Source organism: Pseudophryne corroboree, chromosome 5 (assembly GCF_028390025.1).
Source record: "Pseudophryne corroboree isolate aPseCor3 chromosome 5, aPseCor3.hap2, whole genome shotgun sequence".
NCBI lineage: Eukaryota > Metazoa > Chordata > Amphibia > Anura > Myobatrachidae > Pseudophryne > Pseudophryne corroboree.
The window spans coordinates 719,360,949-719,387,454 of record NC_086448.1 but is presented as its reverse complement, the minus strand read 5'-3'; the positions used below and the strand labels follow the sequence as shown (position 1 = coordinate 719,387,454).

The 26,506-nt window shown below is 48.7% G+C and overlaps 1 protein-coding gene across 1 annotated transcript in view; it reads right to left on the bottom strand.

Moving 5' to 3' along the window:
* Positions 1-26,506, bottom strand: part of JPH1 (junctophilin 1) — a 235,514-nt gene that overhangs the window by 60,484 nt on the left and 148,524 nt on the right. The window contains exon 3 of the mRNA XM_063923975.1: positions 6,337-6,455. Within this exon, the coding sequence (XP_063780045.1) occupies positions 6,337-6,455 (119 nt within the window). The remainder of the gene's footprint in view (positions 1-6,336; positions 6,456-26,506) is intronic.

The following is a 26,506-nucleotide window of genomic DNA, read 5'->3' as shown; positions in this document are numbered from 1 at the left end:
CCCCCATTCACACACCTCCCCCCACCCATGCTAAAGATAAGCAAGACGTTAGTATGTTCATGCCCGTGGCTGTGCTAACTCCGCAGCTTCCCCCTATATTCTGCACTACAGTACATCACCCTATACTGTATATACCCTGCACTACATCACTACACTACATTTCTGCACTATATCCCCCCATATGCTGAACTACATCACTACACGACATCACCCCCCCCCCCCCCGTGTGCTGCACTACATCACTATAACTCCCTCCTTCAACGCTGCACTAAGTCATTACAGTACACTACAATAAATCACTACAATACACTACTCATTAACATTAGGAACATCCTCTTAGATACCTTTCCAGCTCCTCTGTCCTATAGAGCTCTAACAGGGTAGAATGAGGGCACAGGCAGGGTAGCGTGGAAGAGTGGAGCAAATTAAAATTGCTGGTGACAAGGTGGAAGGTAAGAAAAGGGCGAGCCTAGTCTTCAGAGCCTCTGTGATGGGCGTCTTCGGGGGCACCATGGGTGGCGCAAGCCGCCTAATGGCGAGTGCTTTGTTTCCGATGCTGCGTCCTAGGAAGCAGGTTAGATCACTAGTGCAGCAGGAGGCGTTTGCATGTAATAGACGCCTCCTTGTGCATCACTGTCACCATCTCCGGCAGCAGCCTGCTGTGCAAGCTCCTTCCCTCCCTTCCTGCCCTCCGGTGGCAGCATGCTATGCGTGGCTGGTAGTGCGGGCTCCTTCACTCCCCTCCGGAGGTAGCCTGCTGTGCCGCGGCAGCAGCCTGTTATGCGTGGCTGGGAGTGTATAATCTCCCTCTCTCCCCCTCACCTTTGCACCGAACCCTGTTCATCCAGTGGCACCCTGCTGTGCGTGGCTGGGTAGCTGTCACCTCCGGGCAGGGGATGTGATTGTTACATTACTGCGGAAAGTCACGGTACCCCATCTGTGAGCTACACCAGCCAGAATACTGAGGAGAAAGCAGCAGCAGCTCAGTGTTCCAAAGTCCTCTTTTCTGATGAGAGCAAATTTTGCATCTTATTTGGAAACCAAGGTCCCAGAGTATGGAGGAAGAATGGAGAGGCACACAATCCAAAATGCTTGAAGTCCAGTGTGAAATTTCCACAGTCTGTGTTGATTTGGGTAGCCATTTATCTGCTGGTGTTGGTCCACTGTGCTTTATTAAATCCAGAGTCAACGCAGCCGTCTACCAGGACATTTTAGAGCACTTCATGCTTCCTTCAGTAGACAAGCTTTATGGAGATGCTGACATTTTCCAGCAGGACTTGGCAGGACTTGGCACCTGCCCACACTGCCAAAAGTACCAAAACCTGGTTCAATGACGGTGGGATTACTGTGCTGGATTGGCCAGCAAACTCACCTGACCTGAACCCCATAGAGAATCTATGGGGCATTGCCAAGAGAAAGATGAGAGACATGAGACTGAACAATGCAGAATAGCTGAAGGCCGCTATTGAAGCATCCTTGTCTTTCATAACACCTCAGCTGTGCCACAGGCTGATAGACTACATGCCATGCTGCATTGAGGTAGTAATTCATGAAAAAGGGGCCCAAACCAAGTACTGAGTACATATGCATGATTATACTTTTCAGAGGGCCGACATTTCTGTATTTAAAATACTTTTTTTATTGATTTTACGTAATATTATAATTTTCTGAGATTTTGGATTTGGGGTTTTCTTAAGCTGTAAACCACAATCATCAAAATTATAACGAATAAAGGCTTAAAATATCTAACTTTGCATGTAGTAAAACTTTGGGGCCCAGTGCAAGGATATCTCTTGGGCCCTATATATATATATATATACACATACACACACACACACACACACACACACACACACACACACACACACACACACATATACATACATACTGTATATATACATATCTAATTTTCTGAGTTTCACCTGTAATTAGCTTGTAACCATAGCCAGATTAAGGGGGGGATGCAGGGCATACTGTACACCGGGTCCCCCTCTGTCAGGCCCCCCCCCTCCCCCCCTCCCCCCCCGGCCTGAGCACACAGACATCACTAGCTTTCCCTTTTATGCAGCAGCAGAACCAGACAGCCAGAATGCGAGCAGGACAGTATGCAGTGCAGGCAGAAACACAGGAGTATCAGATTTCATGAACTATCGACGGAGCTTCCCAACCAGGAGAGATAGGAGGGTGGAGAGAGTTGTAAGTGTGTCATTTTCAACTCTCTCCACACCTGGGTGTCTAAGTCCTGTGTAACTTGTTATGTAATGACGGTCTAGAGAAAGACACACACACATACATAGTCCTCCTGAGTCCTGTCCCACTGTGTAAGTAGTACAGAGGCTGCTGCTATTCTTGCATGTGACAAGATATATTATAGATTTTATGTTTCTATGTGCATTTTAAGGTTGCTTAAGTTGTCTTTGTTCCTCTACAAGAACATTTTATAAAATAGTTGTCTTTTTTTAGATGGAGCTATAAACAGTACTCAGTCATTATTACACTATTAGTTTAAATGTAATATACACCATTGGGCTAAAGGTAATATACATAATCCATACCTCCCAACATACCCTTTCAAGGAGGGACAAAATGCTCTCTACCTGGACTTCCTTCTTAAGTTATGAATGCAGTCACCTGTATAGAAATACCTTTGTTATCAATTAAATAGTTCAGCACAGATGACTACAATCATATATTAAGAGGGAAGTCCATGTAAAGAGCATGTTGTCCCTCCTGGAATAGGTCATGTTGGGAGGTATGCACAATCTGATATACAGCCCCACCCCCCACCAATCGGGGCCCCCCTGTCTAGAGTGCCCCAGGCACCCTCAAGGCTTAATCTGGCCCTGCTTGTAACAAGCTCTAGTCTACACCAAAGTGCAGTTTATGTAACACAGTACGTCAGACATATATGCAGGTACAAGATCATGGTAAGCCCCTTACCACATTCTCCCTCTGGTGCGATGACTAAACACTCAGAACCACAGACACACACACACACAGCAGATTTGGTAGCAACATCTACTGCCACTGGGCATGTGCAGCAGCTCCATTCTGCATGTAGTGGCTGCTGGCCAGGCGTTGGGGGGGTCCAGGCAACTGGAACCCCCCCCCCCCCCCTTCCCCATGTGCTTGCCTATGATGCATATGCCCACAATAGTGCCCAGGTATATGTGATTCTGAAACTTCTGTCTGCCTCGCGCCTACATGGTGGAACGTAGTGGGATAATGGCGTGCTAACATAGGTCACGTACAGTAAAGGCTGTTTTGTGCAATTGCAAATACATACAGACCGGGGGAAAAGACACATAGGAGGTCATTCCGAGTTGTTCGCTCGCAAGCGGATTTTAGCAGATTTGCTCATGCTAAGCCGCCGCCTACTGGGAGTGAATCTTAGCATCTTAAAATTGCGAACGAAGTAATCGCAATATTGCGATTACACACCTCGTAGCAGTTTCTGAGTAACTTCAACCTTACTCGGCATCTGCGATCATTTCAGTGCTTGTCGTTCCTGGTTTGACGTCACAAACACACCCAGCGTTCGCCCAGACACTCCCCCGTTTCTCCGGCCACTCCTGCGTTTTTTCCGGAAACGGTAGCGTTTTTTCCCACACGCCCATAAAACGGCCTGTTTCCGCCCAGTAACACCCATTTCCTGTCAATCACATTACGATCGCCAGAACGATGAAAAAGCCGTGAGTAAAAATCCTAACTGCATAGCAAATTTACTTGGCGCAGTCGCAGTGCGGAAATTGCGCATGCGCATTAAGCGGAAAATCGCTGCGATGCGAAGATTTTTACCGAGCGAACAACTCGGAATGACCTCCATAGAGTATACTTCTGTCTTCTGCGGTAGGTGCAAATAGGGGCAATGACTACAATGGCTTCTGGTAATAGTGACAGATTCTGTGTTTGCAAACACTTCCCAGATACCGTATGTGTTCTCTATTTTGCTCAGACATAAAAATTATTTTATAACTAGGTATAAGCAATTTTCTATCTTTGTGCATATGGTACAGTGTTTTTAAATCACTAACACTGTTACATTTCACCTGTTATATCCCATTCATGCTTCCCTTTCTATTCCTGCCAAAGCTTGCTATTTATAAAGGATCACAATGTGCCCACATTGGCAAGCTTAATTAACAGTCTAATTTAACTTGAAAGTGACACAATAGTAACAATGGCCTTATTTATATATGCACAACATGTAGTAAACAAATACTGCCATCAAAGAGCATTCAGATCAGGTTTGTGCGCTGTGACCAAGCCACTGCCACAAGGACGCTGGAGACCCTACAAAATGGAATCTAAATATATTGTTGTTTTGCAACTTAAGTGTTGCAGGCGGATTTGTATAAAAGTTACCGACAAGATTTCTATAACATTTATTTATAACAGTTACAGAAAGATCATGGCATCTGCCCTTTGTGTCCCTCAGACTTCCTGTCAATAGTCCTAATTGAAGGACACTGCAGGGAACCTTTCTCAGCATTAAATGGTTGAGAACAAAGAACAACTTAATAGATTAAGTCACCCAAGACACACTAACATGGCAGATTTTATGTATCTCCTTGTTTGAGCACATAAGGCTAAAAAAAAATAACTAAGGTACAAATTAAGTCACCCGTGCTCAAGAATTGATATTGTTGAAACCCGGACTGTTATAATGCCTTGAGGACAGGTTTAAGAACCAATGAATTAGGTCACATATAATCAGGGGCATAGCTTGACATCTGCGGGCTCCATACAAAAAATGTATAGGTGCCCCACATGTACATGGTGACCAAAGAGCATGGCCATCACCAAAAAAATCTCTACGTGACTGACAATACCCACCACCACCACCACCACCGGTTTGTGACTTTTCTATTTCTTCTCCTACAGTACGTGTGTGAGGTCTGTGGTACATACCCTTTCATCATGCAACTCTCCTCCTTGTATTTTGACTTCCCTCCTTCTAGCTTATTGTCAGGGCCCCCTCTCTCCCCTCCAAGTTTTTGTCTATCCTTTCTCTCTTCCACCTCTTGGAACTTGTCTCTACTCCTCCTTGCCTTTCCCGGTCTATAAGCACGCTGTGCCCACTCCACTACCAATGCATCCATCATTTTCATTTTAGAAAAGCGTGCCTTCAGACAAATGTGCCACCTGGTTTCTTGCTTCACATGGAACCTCTCGTCTGTAATGTTGCTCAAAAGACATCATTAACCTCTCTCAAGTGCACCAGGAGAAGAGATGACATTTGTGCACTGAGCTTTGGATTTTGGAGTAAGTCTACTGGCAATAGATTAATGCAGACAGCTTTGCTCTACCTACAAATCGATAACTCTTACCAAGTTTATTTTTCCCTGGCTGTTACCATCGGTTGGTTTTTGGGACATTGGTGCAAGCTTAGTTTATTGCTGTGCACTTAGTTGCTGGTGTTTGTCCAATAGGCTTGGGGCACCATACATGACACCTGGGGCCTGTGCTATGCCTTCAAGTGCAGGTAAAATCCCCGGTACCTCTTTACTGCTGGGCCCCTTGCAGCTGCCTACAATGCCATGAAACTAGAACATTTTCAAAATATTTTAGAGACAAAAATGAAATACCGGTAATAACAACAACAACAACAACAACAACAAAAGGGGTCGGTTCTACTTTAGCTCCATTCCTCATGCGAGAGCCTGCGTATTACACAGGTAGTGTAGTCTGTAACACAACAATTGTATTCCATAGATTGAAAATCACCACAGAGCTCAGAGTCCATTTAAGATGGGTAAGTGACATGGCAGCACCCACTATTATTTTCGATCTAATCAAATGGGCCAGATGTAATGACGCCCCAGTTTGTTGGTTGTGCGGGATGCTCGGATGGTTTTTTGAGGGGGCAATCACTTACAGGGCACGGTTTTGACTTTTAAGTTATTACCCCTTTAAAAAAAATGGCTGCTTTCGGCCGGCATCCCGCACGGCCGCCAAACTCGGGCGTCATTACATCCAGCCTAATGTTTCTGTTTATCAAAGAAAGAAATGAAAAGTAGGACACAAAGGGGCAGATTTACTAAGCCTGGTGAAGTGATAAAGTGGAAGGTGATAAAGCCCCAGCCAATCATCTCCTAACTGTCATTTTTCAAACCCAGCCAATGACATGGCAGTTAGGAGCTGATTGGCTGGTGCCTTATCACCTTCCCCTTTATCACTTCACCAGGCTTAATAAATCTGCCCCAAAGTAACTAGTTACAAAAAAATGTAAATAAACATGGGTGGAAGAAATTTCATACAAGTGGATTTTACTGTGAAACAGACACATGAGATGTGGAGCTACAATCTCCTTAGCGCAACAATCTGGATACTGACCTGGCTGATGGAAGCTTGGGGAGAGTTCTCTCGCTACAGCCCTCGCTATATCGGACTCCTGGCGCGCAGCCTGGCTCGCCTGGTCAGCCGCGTCCCCTTTCGCACGAGAGTGTGCTGTTCTATACAAAAGGAAACAAAACATTAACATGCACATTACTGCCGGAAACAAGACATATTATCTTTATCATTGGTTTCAGTGGTAAATAGAGTCTGCAAGAAGGCATGGTCGTCTAAGGGTTAAAGCAATGCTCCATTATTCGGTTTTCCCCATTTCACAGCAGCTTGTCAGGTGCCACAGGAGACTGATAAACTGTTTACTCAGAAAGAAAACAAAGGACAGATGTCACCGGTGTGATGCAAGAACAAACACTGACAGCTTAACAGCGCACTCCCCCCTGTACATGTGAGCCTCCAATACTAGGGCCCAAATCTCATATTTGTCACTGGGATGAGAAAAACATCATGTCCCAACTCCTGCGACAGCACTGAATGATTGATGTATCAGCAAGCACTATTATGGGGAAATAAACGCTGCACCTAGCAGAATACATGGGAATTGAAGAAACCAATTAAAACTCCCCCACTATAATATTACATTATATATATATATATATATATATATATATATATATATATATATACACTGCTCAAAAAAATAAAGGGAACACTAAAATAACACATCCTAGATCTGAATAAATGAAATATTCTTATTAAATACTTTGTTCTTTACATAGTTGAACGTGCTGACAACAAAATCACACAAAAATTATCAATGGAAATCAAATTTATTAACCCATGGAGGTCTGGATTTGGAGTCACCCTCAAAATTAAAGTGGAAAAACACACCACAGGCTGATCCAACGTTGATGTAATGTCCTTAAACCAAGTCAAAATGAGGCTCAGTAGTGTGTGTGGCCTCCACGTGCCTGTATGACCTCCCTACAACCCACACAAGTGGCTCAGGTAGTGCAGCTCATCCAGGATGGCACATCAATGCGAGCTGTGGCAAGAAGGTTTGCTGTGTCTGTCAGCGTAGTGTCCAGAGCATGGAGGCGCTACCAGGAGACAGGCCAGTACATCAGGAGACATGGAGGAGGCCGTAGGAGGGCAACAACCCAGCAGCAGGACCGCTACATCCGCCTTTGTGCAAGGAGGAACAGGAGGAGCACTGCCAGAGCCCTGCAAAATGACCTCCAGCAAGCCACAAATGTGCATGTGTCTACTCAAACGATCAGAAACAGACTCCATGAGGGTGGTATGAGGGCCCGACGTCCACAGGTGGGGGTTGTGCTTACAGGCCAACACCGTGCAGGACGTTTGGCATTTGCCAGAGAACACCAAGATTGGCAAATTCGCCACTGGCGCCCTGTGCTCTTCACAGATGAAAGCAAGTTCTCACTGAGCACATGTGACAGACGTGACAGAGTCTGGAGACGCCAAGGAGAACGTTCTGCTGCCTGCAACATCCTCCAGCATGACCGGTTTGGCAGTGGGTCAGTAATGGTGTGGGGTGGTATTTCTTTGGGGGGCCGCACAGCCCTCCATGTGCTCGCCAGAGGTAGCCTGACTGCCATTAGGTACCGAGATGAGATCCTCAGACCCCTTGTGAGACCATATGCTGGTGCGGTTGGCCCTGGGTTCCTCCTAATGCAAGACAATGCTAGACCTCATGTGGCTGGAGTGTGTCAGCAGTTCCTGCAAGACGAAGGCATTGATGCTATTGACTGGCCCGCCCGTTCCCCAGACCTGAATCCAATTGAGCACATCTGGGACATCATGTCTCGCTCCATCCATCAATGCCACGTTGCACCACAGACTGTCCAGGAGTTGGCGGATGCTTTAGTCAAGGTCTGGGAGGAGATCCCTCAGGAGACCATCCGCCACCTCATCAGGAGCATGCCCAGGCGTTGTAGGGAGGTCATACAGGCACGTGGAGGCCACAGACACTACTGAGCCTCATTTTACATCAAAGTTGGATCAGCCTGTAGTGTGTTTTTCCACTTTAATTTTGAGGGTGACTCCAAATCCAGACCTCCATGAGTTAATAAATTTGATTTCCATTGATAATTTTTGTGTGATTTTGTTGTCAGCACATTCAACTATGTAAAGAACAAAGTATTTAATAAGAATATTTCATTTATTCAGATCTAGGATGTGTTATTTTAGTCTTCCCTTTATTTTTTTGAGCAGTGTATATATATACACATATATATATATTTTTGGCAGGCTCTTCTCAGTCACCAATTATGTAGCGAAGTAGGCAGGCTGAAGATGGGTGGAAAGGGCAGGGTGCACTACATTAACATAACAGACGGCGCCCTATCTAGTGTGTGTGTGTGTGTGTGTGTGTGTGTGTGTGTGTGTGTGTGTGTGTGTGTGTGTGTGTCTCTCTCTCTCCATCTATCTATCTATATATATATATATACTAGGTGCTTCATCGCGCCCTACGGGCGCTCTTCACACCGTTGAAAGGGGCTACGCCCCCTTAACCCCTGCACGCCTTGCTGCGTTTCAATATTTGTATGAGTGGATAGAGGGGATAGAGAGACGCGGGCCGGTAGGGAGGGGATAGATAGAAGGGGGGCGGTAGGGAGGGGATAGAGAGACGCAGGGAGGGGATAGAGAGACGCAGGGCCGTAGGGAGGGGATAGAGAGACGCAGGGCGGTAGGGAGGGGATATATAGAGACGCGGGGCGTTAGGGAGGGGATAGAAAGACGCGGGGCGGTATGGAGGGGATAGGTAGACGCGGGTTGGCAGGGAGGGGATAGAGAGACGCAGGGCGGTAGGGAGGGGATAGAGAGACCCGGGGCGATAGGGAGGGGATACAGAGAGGCGGGGCGGCTGGGAGGGGATAGAGAGACGCGGGGCGGTAGGGAGGGGATACAGAGACGCGGGGCGGTAGGAGGGGATACAGAGACACGGGGCGGTAGGGAGGTGATACAGAGACGCAGAGCGGTAGGGAGGGGATACTGAGACGCGGGCGGTAGGGAGGGGATACAGAGGCATAGGGAGGAGGGGATAGAGAGAGGCGGGGCGGTAGGGAGGGGATATAGAGACGCGGGGCGGTAAGGAGGGGATAGAGACGCGGGGCGGCTGGGAGGGGATATAGAGACGCGGGCGGTAGGGAGGGGATAGAGAGACGCGGGGCGGCTGGGAGGGTCCCCAGTGAGGAAGCTGATGAAGAGAAGGGGGAAAGTAGTGGAGGGGGAGGGCACCAGAAGAGGAGACTTGTGTAAAGTGGCGAGCAGACATAGAAACAGTGGGTAGGATGTCCGGAGGGACTCACCGTTGGGGCTGTGGGCGGCTGCTGCAGGCTGGTAAACAGTACAGTGTCCAGAGGCGTCACTGGGTCAGCATTTCAGCATTACTGTTACACACATCACCCCCCCCCGCGGCCGAAAAGGGGGCGTGGCCTGCTGGGAAAGGGGCGTGGCCTCGCGGGTCTGTTCTCTCTCGCTCCGGGGGTGTTTCCAGCTTGCCTGTAGATGCTGGCAGCCCCCGGAGACTGGAGAGTGTGTGCCGCTGTGTGACAGGAGGAGAGTGCTGCAGGAGATGACGTCACTGCAGCACTCGCCTCCTGTCACAGCAGGAGATCTGACAGCGGGATTTGTGCGGAGGAGGCGGCGGGTCTGTGTACACGGCGCAGGGAGGGCTATGAGAGCCTTCTCCTGCGCCACCCGTCCCTCCTAATGTCTATGCCGGGGGCGGCATCAGCCGTTGTTGTTGGGCCGGCGCCGCGGCCGGGGAATCAGAGCTGCTGATGGGTGAGGGGAGGGGAGAGAGAGAGATGGACAGGCAGCAGGAGCAGAGACTTGCTGACTCCGCCCACCACTGTGACTCCACCCAGCGTTACGGGCACAGAGTCACAGATTTAGACAAATATATAGGAGATATATATATATATATATATATATATATAATATTATAATTTGCTAAGATCCGTCTAGTCCCCAACATGCATGTGCAGTGGGAGCGCGGGAAAGGCAGGACGGAGCTTTCATGCGTGAGGGGGGGTGGCTAGTAGCAAACAGAGTATATGTGTGCAGCAGATAGACAGAGGGCGAGGCCAAGCCGAGTGGTTGGCATACTTTTTAAGTGTGTGTGTGCGTGTGTGTATATATTTGTATATACAGTGCTCCCTCTAGGATGAACACAGACAGAGCACCTCTGGCACGCATATTTCCAAAAAGTGAGCATGGCCTCTTGGTAGGGACGTGGTTATGGGACTCCCCTTTTCATCACTGCAGGGGGCATATCCAGCACAAACAGAGATGCAGAGCTGACCCCAAGCTTTAACCACACTGAGTTGAAGCTGAATTATTGCAACAGTTATGCCAAACAGACCCTTTTGGGCGCACCAGGTCCCGTGCGAGTGATAACGTTGGGCACCTTTTTTGTGTATTTATACCTGAAAATGTGTCGTAGTCACAATGCGATGTGGCTAGGATGCACCAGGAGACTGTGATGAATATTTTTATAAGCGACACTTGTATTTCTGTGTGCCACGGAGTCTGAAAATGTATATGAAGCGCTACAATGCAGGGGGCGCAGCTTTTTTCTAAGTTCTGTTGTGCTTCGTATCCAGATTCAGATGCACACATATATCCAAGTATCAAAAAAAAATATAAAAAAAATAAGAATTTACTTACCGATAATTCTATTTCTCGTAGTCCGTAGTGGATGCTGGGAACTCCGTAAGGACCATGGGGAATAGCGGCTCCGCAGGAGACTGGGCACAAAAAAGAAAGCTTTAGGACTACCTGGTGTGCACTGGCTCCTCCCCCTATGACCCTCCTCCAAGCCTCAGTTAGGATACTGTGCCCGGACGAGCGTACACAATAAGGAAGGATTTTGAATCCCGGGTAAGACTCATACCAGCCACACCAATCACACCGTACATCTTGTGATATGAAACCCAGTTAACAGCATGATAACAGAGGAGCCTCTGAATAGATGGCTCACAACAAGAACCCGATTAGTTAACAATAACTATGTACAAGTATTGCAGACAATCCGCACTTGGGATGGGCGCCCAGCATCCACTACGGACTACGAGAAATAGAATTATCGGTAAGTAAATTCTTATTTTCTCTGACGTCCTAGTGGATGCTGGGAACTCCGTAAGGACCATGGGGATTATACCAAAGCTCCCAAACGGGCGGGAGAGTGCGGATGACTCTGCAGCACCGAATGAGAGAACTCCAGGTCCTCCTCAGCCAGGGTATCAAATTCATAGAATTTTGCAAACGTGTTTGCCCCTGACCAAGTAGCTGCTCGGCAAAGATGTAAAGCCGAGACCCCTCGGGCAGCCGCCCAAGATGAGCCCACCGTCCTTGTGGAATGGGCTTTTATTGATTTAGGCTGCGGTAATCCTACCGCAGAATGCGCCAGCTGAATAGTGCTACAAATCTAGCGCGCAATAGACTGCTTAGAAGCAGGAGCACCCAGCTTGTTGGGTGCCATCAGGATAAACAGCGAGTCAGTTTTCCTGACTCCAGCCGTCCTGGAAATATAAAATTTTCAGGGCCCTGACTACGTCCAGCAACTTGGAATCCTCCAAGTCCCCAGTAGCCGCAGGCACCACAATAGGTTGGTTCAAGTGAAAACCTGAGACCACCTTCGGGAGAAACTGAGGACGAGTCCTCAACTCTGCCCTATCCATATAGAAAATCAGATAAGGCCTTTTACATGACAAAGCCGCCAATTCTGACACACGCCTGGCCAAGGCCAAGGCCAACAGCATGACCACTTTCCACGGGAGATACTTTAGCTCCATGGTTTTAAGTGGCTCTACCCATGCGACTTTAGGAAATCCAACACCACGTTGAGATCCAAAAAGTGCCACAGGAGGCACAAAAAGGAGGCTGAATATGTAGTACTCCTTTAACCAAAGTCTGAACTTCAGGCAGTGAAGCCAGTTCTTTCTGGAAGAAATTCGACAGAGCCGAAATCTGGACCTTGATGGACCCCAATTTGAGGCCCAAATGTCACCCCTGCTTGCAGGAAGTGCAGGAATCGACATAGTTGAAATTCCTCCGTCGGGGCCTTCATGGCCTCCCACCAAGCAACAAATCTTCGCCAAACGCGGCGATAATGTCTTGCGGTGACATCCTTCCTGGCTATGATCAGGGTAGGGATGACTTCCTTCGGAATACCCTTTTCCTTTAGGATCCGGTGTTCTACCGCCATGCCGTCAAACGCAGCCGCGGTAAGTCTTGGAACAGACAGGGTCCCTGCTGCAGCAGGTCTTGTCTGAGCGGCAGAGGCCAAGGGTCCTCTGCCAGCATCTCTTGAAGTTCCGGGTACCAAGCTCTTCATGGCCAATCCGGAACCCCGAGTATGGTTTTCACTCCTCGCCTTCTTATTATTCTCAGTACCTTGGGTATGAGAGGTAGAGGAGGAGACACATAAACCGACTGGTACACCCATGGTGTCACTAGAGCGTCCCCAGCGATCGCCTGCGGGTCCCTTGACCTGGCGCCATATCTTTTCAACTTCTTGTTGAGGCGGGACGCCATCATGTCCACCCGTGGTCATTCCCAACGGTTTACCCGCATTTGGAAAACTTCTGGATGAAGTCCCCATTCTCCTGGGTGTAGGTCGCCCATCGGAGAATCCTTGTGGCTTCTGCCATCGCCATCCTGCTTCTTGTGCCGCCCTGTCTGTTTACATGGGCGACCGCCGTGATGTCGTCTGATTGGATCAGTACCGGCTGGTTCTGAAGCAGGGGCCTTGCTTGGCTTAGGGTATTGTAAATGGCCCTTAGCTGCAGAATATTTATGTGAAGCGAAATCTCCTTGGAAATTTCTTCCCTGTGTGACTGCACCCCAGCCCCGAAGGCTGGCATCCGTGGTCACCAGGACCCAGTCCTGTATTCCGAATCTGCGGCCCTCTAGTAGATGAGCCCTCTGCAGCCACCACAGCAGTGACACCCTGTTTCTTGCTGACAGGGTTATCCGCTGTTGTATCTGTAGATGGGACCCGGACCATTAGTCCCACAGGTCCCACTGGAACGTCCTTGCGTGGAGTCTTCCGAATGGAATTATGCTTCGTACGAAGCTACCATTTTTCCCAGGACTCGTGTGCATTGATGTACCGACACCTGTCCTGGTTTTAGGATGTCTCTGACTAGAGATGACAACTCCTCGGCTTTTTCCACTGGAAGAAACACTCTTTTCTGGTCTGCGTTCAGAAACATTCCCAGGAACAGAAGACGTGTCGTCGGGACCAGCTGTGACTTTGGAATATTGAGAATCCAGTCGTGCTGTTGTAGCACTTCTGCTACCCCCACTACCAACTGTTCTTTGGACCTCGCCTTTATCAGGAGATCGTCCAAGTACGGGATAATAAAAACTTTCTTCTTGCGAAGGAGTATCGTCACTTCGGCCATTACCTAGGACAACTTGGACAACTCCAACGGCCGCGTCTGGAACTGATAGTGACAGTCCTGTACCACATATCTGAGGTACTCCTGGTGAGGGGGGTAAATGGGGACATGCAGGTACGCATCCTTGATGTCCAGGGAGACCCTGTAATCCCCCTCGTCCAGGCTCGTAATAACCGCCCTGAGCGATTCCATCTTGAACTTGAATCTTCTGATATAAAAGTTTAAGTATTTTAATTTCAAGATGGGTCTCACCGAACCGTTTCGGTACCACAACCACTGTGGAATAGTAACCCCTTCCTTGCTGAAGGAGGGGCACCTTGACAATCACTTGTTGTGATTATAGTGTTGAATATCCACCAACACCGTCTCCCTGGCAGAGGGAGGTGCCGGTAAGGCAGATTTTAGGAAACGGCGGGGGGAAGAACGTCTCGAACTCCAGCCTGTACCCCTGAGATCCTGCTTGAAGGACCCAGGGATCCATGTGAGAGAGCCCACTGTCCGCTGAAATATCTGAGACGGGCCCCCACCGTACCCGGGTCCGCCTGAGCAGCCCCAGCACCATGCTGTGGACCTACCGGACGCAGGGAGGACTTCTGCTCTTGGGAACTAGCTGTGTGTTGCAGCTTTTTTCCTCTACCTTTGCCTCTCGGCAGAAAGGATGAGCCTCTAGCCCTCTTGCTTTTCTGGGGCCGAAAGGACTGTACTTGATGATACGGTGCTTTCCTTTGTTGTGGGGTAGCCTGTGGCAAAAAAATCGATTTCCCAGCAGTAGCTGTGGAAACGAGGTCTGAAAAACTATCCCCAAACAGTTTTACCCCCTTATAGGGCAACTTCCATGTGCCGATTCGAGTCGGCATCGCCTGACCATTGTCAAGTCCATAACCCCCGTCTGGCGGCAATGGACCTAGCGCTTATTTTTGATGCCAGCCGGCATATATCCCTCTGAGCATCACGCATGTAGAAGACCACGTCTTTTATATGCTCTATTTTCAGCAAAATATTGTCCCTATCCATAGTTATTTTCCGACAGGGAATCTGACCACGCAGCGGGAGCACAGCACATCCATGCCGAAGCAACGGCTGGTCGCAATATAATGCCCTAGTGTGTGACCATAACTTATAGGGTAACCTCCTGCTTTCTATCAGCAGGTTCCTTCAGGGCGGCCGTATCCGGAGACGGTAGTGCCACCTTTTCTGATAAGCGTGTAAGCGCTGTATCTACCCTATGGGGTGTTTCCCCGCGTGACCTATCCTCTGGCGGGAAAGGGTACGCTGCCAATAACCGTTGTAGAAATTATCAATTTCTTACCGGGGGAAGACCACTCTTCCTCACACACCTCATTTAATTTCTCAGATGCAGGAAAAACTGCTAATAGTTTTCTCTCACCAAACACAATACCCTTTTATGTGGTACCTGGGGTATAATCATAAATGTGTAATACATTTTTCATTGCCTCAATCCTGTAACGGGTGGACCTATTTGGAGGGTACACCAGTCTCATCGATGTCGACACTGGAGTCAGTATCCGTGTCGACATCTGTGTCTGTTATCTGAGGTAGCGGGCCATTTTAAAGCCCCCCATGACATTTGAGATGCTGGAACAGGCACAAGCTGAGTAGCCGGCTGTTCCGTGTCGTCGACCTTTTATGTAAGGAGTTGACACTTTCACGTAATCCTTCCATAAGTTCAACCACCCCGGTGTCGACCCCGCAGGGGGTGACAACATATTTACAGGCATTCGCTCCGCCTCCACCTCATTATCCTCCACATACCTGTCGACACAGCCGTACCGACACACAGCACACACACAGGGAATGCTCTGATAGAGGACAGGACCCCACAAAGCCCTTTGGGGAGACAGAGGGAGAGTATGCCAGCACATACCAGGGCGCTATATATCACAGGGATAGCACCTATAAAAAAGTGTTTTCCCTTATAGCTGCATATATTTGTATACTGCGCCTAAATTGTGCCCCCCCTCTCTTTTTAACCCTTTCTGTAGTGTATTAACTGCAGGGGAGAGCCAGGGAGCTTCCCTCCAACGGAGCTGTGAGGGAAAATGGCACCAGTGTGCTGAGGAGATAGGCTCCGCCCCCTTCTCGGCGGACTTTTCTCCCGCTTTTTTCTGGAATCTGGCAGGGGTTAATATACATCCATATAGCCCTGGGGGTTATATGTGATGTATTTTTGCCAGCCAAGGTGTTTATATTGCTGCTCAGGGCGCCCCCCCCCAGCGCCCTGCACCCGGAGTGTGTGGTGTGCATGAGGAGCAATGGCGCACAGCTGCAGTGCTGTGCGCTACCTTGGTGAAGACTGATGTCTTCTGCCGCCGATTTTCCGGACCTCTTCTTGCTTCTGGCTCTGTAAGGGGGCCGGCGGCGCGGCTCTGGGACCGGACTCCGAGGCTGGGCCTGTGTTCGGTCCCTCTGGAGCTAATGGTGTCCAGTAGCCTAAGAAGCCCAAGCTGGCTGCAAGCAGGCAGGTTCGCTTCTTCTCCCCTTAGTCCCTCGATGCAGTGAGCCTGTTGCCAGCAGGTCTCACTGAAAATAAAAAACCTAAAACTAACTTTTCTAAGAAGCTCAGGAGAGCCCCCTAGATTGCACCCAGCTCGGTCGGGCACAAAAATCTAACTGAGGCTTGGAGGAGGGTCATAGGGGGAGGAGCCAGTGCACACCAGGTAGTCCTAAAGCTTTCTTTTTTGTGCCCAGTCTCCTGCGGAGCCGCTATTCCCCATGGTCCTTACGGAGTTCCCAGCATCCACTAGGACGTCAGAGAAATATATATATATATATATATATATATATATATATAGATAGATAGAGAGAGAGAGGAGAGAGACACACACACACACACACACACACACACACACACTAGAGAGGGTGCTGTCTGTCATGTTAATGTAGTGCACCCTGCCCTTTCCACCTATCTTCACCCTGCCTACTTCGCTACATAATTGGTGACTGAGAAGAGCCTGCCAAAAAATAAGATTTTACTTACCGATAAATCTATTTCTCGTAGTCCGTAGTGGATGCTGGGGACTCCGTCAGGACCATGGGGATATAGCGGCTCCGCAGGAGACAGGGCACAATAATAAAAGCTTTAGGATCAGGTGGTGTGCACTGGCTCCTCCCCCTATGACCCTCCTCCAAGCCTCAGTTAGGATACTGTGCCCGGACGAGCGTGCATAATAAGGAAGGATATTGAATCCCGGGTAAGACTCATACCAGCCACACCAATCACACCGTACAACCTGTGATCTGAACCCAGTTAACAGTATGATAACAACGAAGGAGCCTCTGAAAAGATGGCTCACAACAAGAATAACCCGATTTTTGTAACAATAACTATGTACAAGTATTGCAGACAATCCGCACTTGGGATGGGCGCCCAGCATCCACTACGGACTACGAGAAATAGATTTATCGGTAAGTAAAATCTTATTTTCTCTGACGTCCTAGTGGATGCTGGGGACTCCGTCAGGACCATGGGGATTATACCAAAGCTCCCAAACGGGCGGGAGAGTGCGGATGACCCTGCAGCACCGAATGAGAGAACTCCATGTCCTCCTCAGCCAGGGTATCAAATTTGTAGAATTTAGCAAACGTGTTTGCCCCTGACCAAGTAACTGCTCGGCAAAGTTGTAAAGCCGAGACCCCTCGGGCAGTCGCCCAAGATGAGCCCCCTTCCTTTTGGAATGGGCTTTTACCGATTTTGGCTGTGGCAGGCCTGCCACAGAATGTGTAAACTGAATTGTATTACAAATCCAGCGAGCAATCGTCTGCTTAGAAGCAGGAGCACCCATCTTGTTGGGTGCATACAGGCTAAACAGCGAGTCAGATTTTCTGACTCCAGCCTTCCTGGAAACATATTTTTCAGGGCCCTGACAACGTCAAGTAACTTGGAGTCCTCCAAGTCCCTAGTACCCGCAGGTACCACAATAGGTTGGTTCATGTGAAAAACAGAAAACACCTTAAGGAGAAATTGAGGATGAGTCCTCAATTCTGCCCTGTCAGAATGAAAAATTAAGTAAGGGCTTTATATATGATAAAGCCGCCAATTCTGACACACGCCTGGCTGAAGCCAGGGCTAATAGCATCGTCACCTTCCATGTGAGATATTTTAAGTCCACAGTGGTGAGTGGTTCAAACCAATGTGACTTTAGGAAACTCAAAACAACATTGAGATCCCAAGGTGCCACTGGGGCACAAAAGGAGGCTGTATATGCAGTACCCCTTTTACAAACATCTGAACGTCAGGCACTAAAGCCAGTTCTTTCTGGAAGAAATTCGACAGGGCCGAAATTTGAACCTTAATGGACCCTAATTTTAGGCCCATAGACAGTCCTGTTTTCAGGAAATGTAGGAAACGACCCAGTTGGAATTCCTCTGTAGGGGCCTTCTTGGCCTCACACCACGCAACATATCTTCGCCAAATGCAGTGAAAATGTTTTGCGGTTACATCCTTCCTGTCTTCGACCAGGGTAGGGATGACTTCATCTGGAATGCCCTTTCAGGATCCGGCGTTCAACCGCCATGCCGTCAAACGCGGCCGTGGTAAGTCTTGGAACAGACAAGGCCCCTGCTGGAGCAGGTCCTTTCTTAAAGGTAGAGGCCACGGGTCTTCCGTGAACATCTCTTGAAGTTTCGGGTACCAAGTCCTTCTTGGCCAATCCGGAACCACGAGTATCATTCTTACTCATCTCCCTCTTATGATTCTCAGTACTTTTTGTATGAGAGGCATAGGAGGGAACACATACTCTGACTGGTACATCCACAGTGTTACCAGAGCGTCCACCGCTATTGCCTGAGGGTCCCTTGACCTGGCGCAATATCTAGTTTTTTGTTCAGGCGGGACGCCATCATGTCCACCTTTGGTTTTTCACAACGGTTTACAATCATGTGGAAGACTTCCCGATGAAGTCCCCACTCTCCCGGGTGGAGGTCATGCCTGCTGAGGAAGTCTGCTTCCCAGTTTTCCACTCCCGGAATGAACACTGCTGAGAGTGTTATCACATGATTTTTCGCCCAGCGAAGAATCCTTGCAGCTTCTGCCATTTCCCTCCTGCTTCTTGTGCCGCCCTGTCTGTTTACGTGGGCGACTGCCGTGATGTTGTCCCACTGGATCAATACCGGCTGACCTTGAAGCAGAGGTCTTGCTAAGCTTAGAGCATTGTAAATTGCCCTTAGCTCCAGTATATTTATGTGGAGAGAAGTCTCCAGACTCGATCACACTCTCTGGAAATTTTTTCCTTGTGTGACTGCTCCCCAGCCACTCAGTCTGGCATCCGTGGTCACCAGGACCCAGTCCTGAATGCCGAATCTGCGGCCCTTTCATAGATGAGCACTCTGCAGCCACCGCAGAAGAAACACCCTTGTCCTTGGAGACAGGGTTATCCGCTGATGCATCTGAAGATGCGATCCGGACCATTTTTCCAGCAGATCCCACGGAAAGGTTCTTGCGTGAAATCTACCGAATGGGATCGCTTTGTAAGAAACCACCATTTTTCACAGGATCCTTGTGCAATGATGCACTGATACTTTTCCTGGTTTTAGGAGGTTCCTGACTAGCTCGGATAACTCCCTGGCTTTCTTCTCCGGGAGAAAACATCCTTTTCTGGACTGTGTCCAGAATCATCCCTAGGAACAGTAGACGTGTCGTCGGAAAAAACTGCGATTTTGGAATATTTAGAATCCACTCGTGCTGTCGTAGAACTACTTAAGATAGTGCTACTCCGACCTCCAACTGTTCTCTGGACCTTGCCCTTATCAGGAAAGCGTCCATATTTCTTTTAAGAAGAATCATCATTTCGGCCATTACCTTGGTAAAGACCCGGGGTGCCGTGGACAATCCAAACGGCAGCGTCTGAACTGATAGTGACAGTTCTGTACCACGAACCTGAGGTACCCTTGGTGAGAAGGGCAAATTTGGACATGTAGGTAAGCGTCCCTGATATCCAGTGACACCATATCGTCCCCTTCTTCCTGGTTCGCTATCACTGCTCTGAGTGACTCCATCTTGATTTGAACGCTTGTATGTAAGTGTTCAAATATTTCAGATCTCACCTAGCCGTCTGGCTTCAGTACCACAATATAGTGTGGAATAATACCCCTTCCCTTGTTGTAGAAGGGGTACTTTGATTATCACCTGCTGGGAATACAGCCTGTGAATTGTTCCCAATACTGCCTCCCTGTCGGAGGGAGACGTTGGTAAAGCAGACTTCAGGAACTTGTGAGGGGGAGACGTCTCGAATTTCCAATGTACACCTGGGATACTACGTGTAGGATCCAGGAGTCCACTTGTGAGTGAGCCCACTGCGTGCTGAAACTCTTGAGATGACCCCCTACCGCACCTGAGTCCGCTTGTACGGCCCCAGCGTCATGCTGCGGACTTGGCAGAAGCTGTGGAGGGCTTCTGTTCCTGGGAATGGGCTGCCTGCTGCAGTCTTCTTCCCTTTCCTCTACCCCTGGGCAGATATGACTGGCCCTTTTGCCCGCCTGCCCTTATGGGGACGAAAGGACTGAGACTGAAAAGACTGTGTCCTTTTCTGCTGAGATGTGACTTGGGGTAACAAAAGGTGGATTTTTCAGCTGTTGCCATGGCCACCAGGTCCGATGGACCGCCCCTTTATACGGCAATACTTCCATGTGCCGTCTGGAATCTGCATCACCTGACCACTGTCGTCTGGCAGATATGGACATCACATTTACTCTTGATGCCAGAATGCAAATATCCCTCTGCGCATCTCGCATATATAGAAATGCATCCTTAAAATGCTCTATAGTCAATAAAATCTTGTCCCTGTCAAGGGTATCAATATTTTCAGTCAGGAAATCCGACCAAGCCCCCTCAGCGCTGCACATCCAGGCTGAGGCGATTGCTGGTCGTAGTATAACACCAGTATATGTGTATATACTTTTAGGATATTTTTCAGCTTCCTATCAGCTGGCTCCTTGAGGGCTGCCGTATCTGGAGACGGTAACGCCACTTGTTTTTATAAGCGTGTGAGCGCCTTATTCACCCTAAGGTGTGTTTCCCAACTCGCCCTAACTTCTGGCGGGAAAGGGTATACCGCCAATAATTTTTTATCGGAGGAAACCCACGTATCATCACACACTTCATTTAATTTATCTGATTCAGGAAAAACTACAAGTAGTTTATTCACACCCTACATAATACCCTTATTTGTGGTACTTGTAGTATCAGAAATATGTAACACCTCCTTCATTGCCCTTAACATGAAACGTGTGGCCCTAAAGGAAAATACGTTTGTTTCTTCACCGTCGACACTGGAGTCAGTGTCCGTGTCTGTGTCGACCGACTGAGGTAAATGGGCGTTTTTACAAGCCCCTGACGGTGTCTGAGACGCCTGGACAGGTACTAATTTGTTTTGCCGGCCGTCTCATGTCGTCAACCGACCTTGCAGCGTGTTGACATTATCACGTAATTCCTAAATAAGCCATCCATTCCAGTGTCGACTCCCTAGAGAGTGACATCACCAATACAGGCAATTTGCTCCGCCTCCTCACCAACATCGTCCTCCTACATGTCGACACACACGTACCGACACACAGCACACACACAGGGAATGCTCTGACAGAGGACAGGACCCCACTAGCCCTTTGGGGAGACAGAGGGAGAGTTTTGCCAGCACACACCAAAAACGCTATAATTATACAGGGACAACCCCTTATACAAGTGTTTTCCCTTATAGCATTTTTATATATGTAATCATATCGCCAAATAAGTGCCCCCCCTCTCTGTTTTAAACCCTGTTTCTGTAGTGCAGTGCAGGGGAGAGCCTGGGAGCCTTCCTCACAGCAGAGCTGAGCAGGAAAATGGTGCCGTGTGCTGAGGAGAATAGGCCCCGCCCCCTTTTCGGCGGGCTCTTCTCCCGGAGTTTGTGAGATCTGGCAGGGGTTAAATACATCCATATAGCCTCAAGGGCTATATGTGATGTATTTTAGCCATAAAAAGGTATTATACATTGCTGCCCAGGGCGCCCCCCCCAGCGCCCTGCACCCTCAGTGACAGTTGGTGACTGTTGGTGAAGTGTGCTGACAACAATGGCGCACAGCTGCAGTGCTGTGCGCTACCTTATGAAGACTGAAAGTCTTCTGCCGCCTGTTTCTGGACTTCTGGACCTCTTCAACTTCGGCATCTGCAAGGGGGGTCGGCGGCACGGCTCCGGGACCGGACTCCATGGCTGGGCCTGTGTTCGATCCCTCTGGAGCTAATGGTGTCCAGTAGCCTAAGAAGCAAATCCATCCTGCACGCAGGTGAGTTTACTTCTCTCCCCTAAGTCCCTCGTAGCAGTGAGCCTGTTGCCAGCAGGACTCACTGAAAATAAAAAACCTAACTTAAACTTTTATTCTAAGCAGCTCAGGAGAGCCACCTAGATTGCACCCTTCTCGTCGGGCACAAAAATCTAACTGAGGCTTGGAGGAGGGTCATAGGGGGAGGAGCCAGTGCACACCACCTGATCCTAAAGCTTTTATTATTGTGCCCTGTCTCCTGCGGAGCCGCTATATCCCCATGGTCGTGACGGAGTCCCCAGCATCCACTAGGACGTCAGAGAAATATATATATATATATATGTGTATATATATATATATATATATATATATATATATCTCCTATATATTTGTCTAAATCTGTGACTCTGTGCCCGTAACGCTGGGTGGAGTCACAGCGGTGGGCGGAGTCAGCAAGTCTCTGCTCCTGCTGCCTGTCCATCTCTCTCTCTCCCCTCCCCTCACCCATCAGCAGCTCTGATTCCCCGGCCGCGGCGCCGGCCCAACAACAACGGCTGATGCCGCCCCCGGCATAGACATTAGGAGGGACGGGTGGCGCAGGAGAAGGCTCTCATAGCCCTCCCTGCGCCGTGTACACAGACCCGCCGCCTCCTCCGCACAAATCCCGCTGTCAGATCTCCTGCTGTGACAGGAGGCGAGTGCTGCAGTGACGTCATCTCCTGCAGCACTCTCCTCCTGTCACACAGCGGCACACACTCTCCAGTCTCCGGGGGCTGCCAGCATCTACAGGCAAGATGGAAAACACCCCCGGAGCGAGAGAGAACAGACCCGCGAGGCCACGCCCCCTTTTCGGCCGCGGGGGGGGGGGATGTGTGTAACAGTAATGCTGAAATGCTGACCCAGTGACGCCTCTGGACACTGTACTGTTTACCAGCCTGCAGCAGCCGCCCACAGCCCCAACGGTGAGTCCCTCCGGACATCCTACCCACTGTTTCTATGTCTGCTCGCCACTTTACACAAGTCTCCTCTTCTGGTACCCTCCCCCTCCACTACTTTCCCCCCTCTCTTTATCAGCTTCCTCACTGGGGACCCTCCCAGCCGCCCCGCGTCTCTCTATCCCCTCCCTACCGCCCTGCGTCTCTATAATCCCCCTCCCAGCCGCCCCGCGTCTCTCTATCCCCTCCCTACCGCCCCGCGTCTCTATATCCCCTCCCTACCCGCCCCGCCTCTCTCTATCCCCTCCTCCCTATGCCTCTGTATCCCCTCCCTACCGCCCGCGTCTCAGTATCCCCTCCCTACCGCTCTGCGTCTCTGTATCACCTCCCTACCCGCCCCGTGTCTCTGTATCCCCTCCTACCGCCCCGCGTCTCTGTATCCCCTCCCTACCGCCCGCGTCTCTCTATCCCCTCCCTGCCAACCCGCGTCTCTCTATCCCCTCCATACCGCCCCGCGTCTTTCTATCCCCTCCCTAACGCCCCGCGTCTCTATATATCCCCCTCCCTACCGCCCTGCGTCTCTCTATCCCCTCCCTACGGCCCTGCGTCTCTCTATCCTCTCCCTGCCGCCCTGCGTCTCTCTATCCCCTCCCTACCGCCCCCCTTCTATCTATCCCCTCCCTACCGGCCCGCGTCTCTCTATCCCCTCTATCCACTCATACAAATATTGAAACGCAGCAAGGCGTGCAGGGGTTAAGGGGGCGTAGCCCCTTTCGACGGTGTGAAGAGCGCCCGTTAGGGCGCGATGAAGCACCTAATATATATATATATATATATATATATATATACACTGCTCAAAAAAATAAAGGGAACACTAAAATAACACATCCTAGATCTGAATGAATGAAATATTCTTATTAAATACTTTGTTCTTTACATAGTTGAATGTGCTGACAACAAAATAATAATGATAATTTTTGTGTGATTTTGTTGTCAGCACATTCAACTATGTAAAGAACAAAGTATTTAATAAGAATATTTCATTCATTCAGATCTAGGATGTGTTATTTTAGTGTTCCCTTTATTTTTTTGAGCAGTGTATATATATATATATATATATATATATTTGTGATTTTTTTACTATAAAAATTATCACAATAATACAAAGATGATATATAGAATGTATAAATATGTTTTGTATTATTCTAATAATCTCAGTCAAAAAAACTCTAGCATGTATAGGTGTATGTATGACAGGTGAGGCTCTGCCCCACCCCCCGCTCCCGCCCCTGACTGCACATCCCTGCAGGTACAATGCAAGGGGTAAACAAGAACATCGCTAGGCAAACATTACCTGAACAGTGTATTTCTAGCAACTTAACTTCATCTTTGCCAGGATGTAAATTGTGGGTTTTATTTTTTCTTTTAAGAGCCTAATTACCATTACTTCTACAAGTAAAATATTACTATGACGTAAATTGCCATATTGGTTGCTTGGTACATTGTAACTATCCTGTTTGAGCTGGAAACAATCTGTGCTTCTTGGAATCTTCTTTGACAGTAAACAGCTGACATGACGCTTTTTCTGATGTATAACCTGCTAGCTGACAGTACACAATGGGAAGAGTACACTCCACCACATGCTCAGCTAGAAAAATTACAGGGACTGGCAAGCTAATGTACTCTCTGCCAGTAATTCTACATAAATGCACAAATTGATGTGGTCATCCTATTTTATTTAACCCATTCGCTTCTGTAACTGAGCACACACCTCTGCTGTCATACATGGGAGTAAAGAGGTATCAGCGCACATAACGTACGCCGATAATGCTCCCCCCCATACCGACCCTTCATACATTTATCCCAATATTTGGAAAAACAGACAACCTACCGCAACAATTAAGGATACCTCTGTGATAGATCATCAGGGCATTATAACCCCCCAGTCTCTGGACTTACCACTTTCTTTAGTATAAAAAATAAATACTAAGAGGGTGATCTACATGAAATACCTACAATCAAAATCCCAAGAACAATTGACCGAGGGTCAAAATGCTGACAAGGTCCCCAAGAACAATTGACCGAGGGTCAAAATGCTGACAAGGTCAAAATACCAACATTTAAAATACCGACAAGTTGACAAGAGGTTTTCATTGTTTTATGGTGTGTATGGCGACATAGGTCGACGTGGACACCGTATGTACCACTGTGCTCACCATGCTTTGGGCACGGTGCCTCGCTGCGCTCGGCACACTATTATATTCCCCCTCCGGGTCCACTGGAATGGTAAAAATGAAGTCGGTTTCAATTAAAAAAATAGGATTTTAATTATCTACCGGTAAATCCTTTTCTCGTAGTCCGTAGGGGATACTGGGAATCCAGTTAGTACCATGGGGTATAGACGGGTCCACAAGGAGCCATGGGCACTTTAAGAAATTGATAGTGTGTGCTGGCTCCTCCCTCTATGCCCTCCTACCAGACTTAGGTGGTCATTCCGAGTTGATCACTAGCTGCATTCGTTCGCTGTGCAGCGATGAGGCCAAAAAAGGCACTTCTGCGCATGCGTATGCGTCGCAATGCGCACGTGCGACGTACTATTACAACGAACGATGTAGTTTCACACAGGGTCTAGCGAAGCTTTTCAATCGCACTGCTGGCCGCAGAGTGATTGACATGAAGTGGGCGTTTCTGGGTGTCAACTGACCGTTTTCAGGGAGTGTTCGGAAAAACGCAGGCGTGCCTGAAAAAACGCAGGCGTGGCCGGGCGAACGCAGGGCGTGTTTGTGACGTCAAAACAGGAACTGAACAGTCTGAAGTGATCGCAAGCGCTGAGTAGGTTTTGAGCTACTCAGAAACTGCACAAAAAAACTTTGTAGCCGCTCTGCGATCCTTTCGTTCGCACTTCTGCTAAGTTAAAATACACTCCCAGTGGGCGGCGGCATAGCGTTTGCACGGCTGCTAAAAACTGCTAACGAGCGATCAACTCGGAATGACCCCCTTAGTCTAGGGAACCGTGCACGAGGAGACGGACATACTTTGAGAGAAGGATAGATAAGAAAAGTGGTGAGATTACGAACCAACACACACAAAACAAGAGGAAAGCCAAGCTAACCAAACTTGAAACAGGAAAAGCAACAGCTGAACAAACCAGAATACTTAACCAAGTAACAGTGCAGGAAGAACGAAGCACCAGGCGGGTGCCCAGTATTCCCTACGGAGTATGAGAAAAGGATTTACCTGTAGGTAATTAAAAATCCTATTTTCTCTCACATCCTAGGGGATACTGTGGATCCATTTAGTACCATGGGGAAATACCAAAGATCCCAAACCTGGTGGGAGAGTGCCAAGGTTCCTGCAGAACTGACTGACCAAATTGAAGGTCCTCAGAGGCCCAAGTATCGAACTTGTAAAACTTAGCAAACATGTTCCAACCTGACCAAGTAGCTGCTCGGCAGAGCTGTAAAGCCAAGACACCTCAGGCAGCCGCCCAAGAAGAACCCACCGACCTAGTAGAGTGGGCCTGAACTGATTTTGGAACCGGCAAGCCTGCCGTGGAATAAGCATGCTGGATAGTGAGCCTAATCAAGCGTGCAA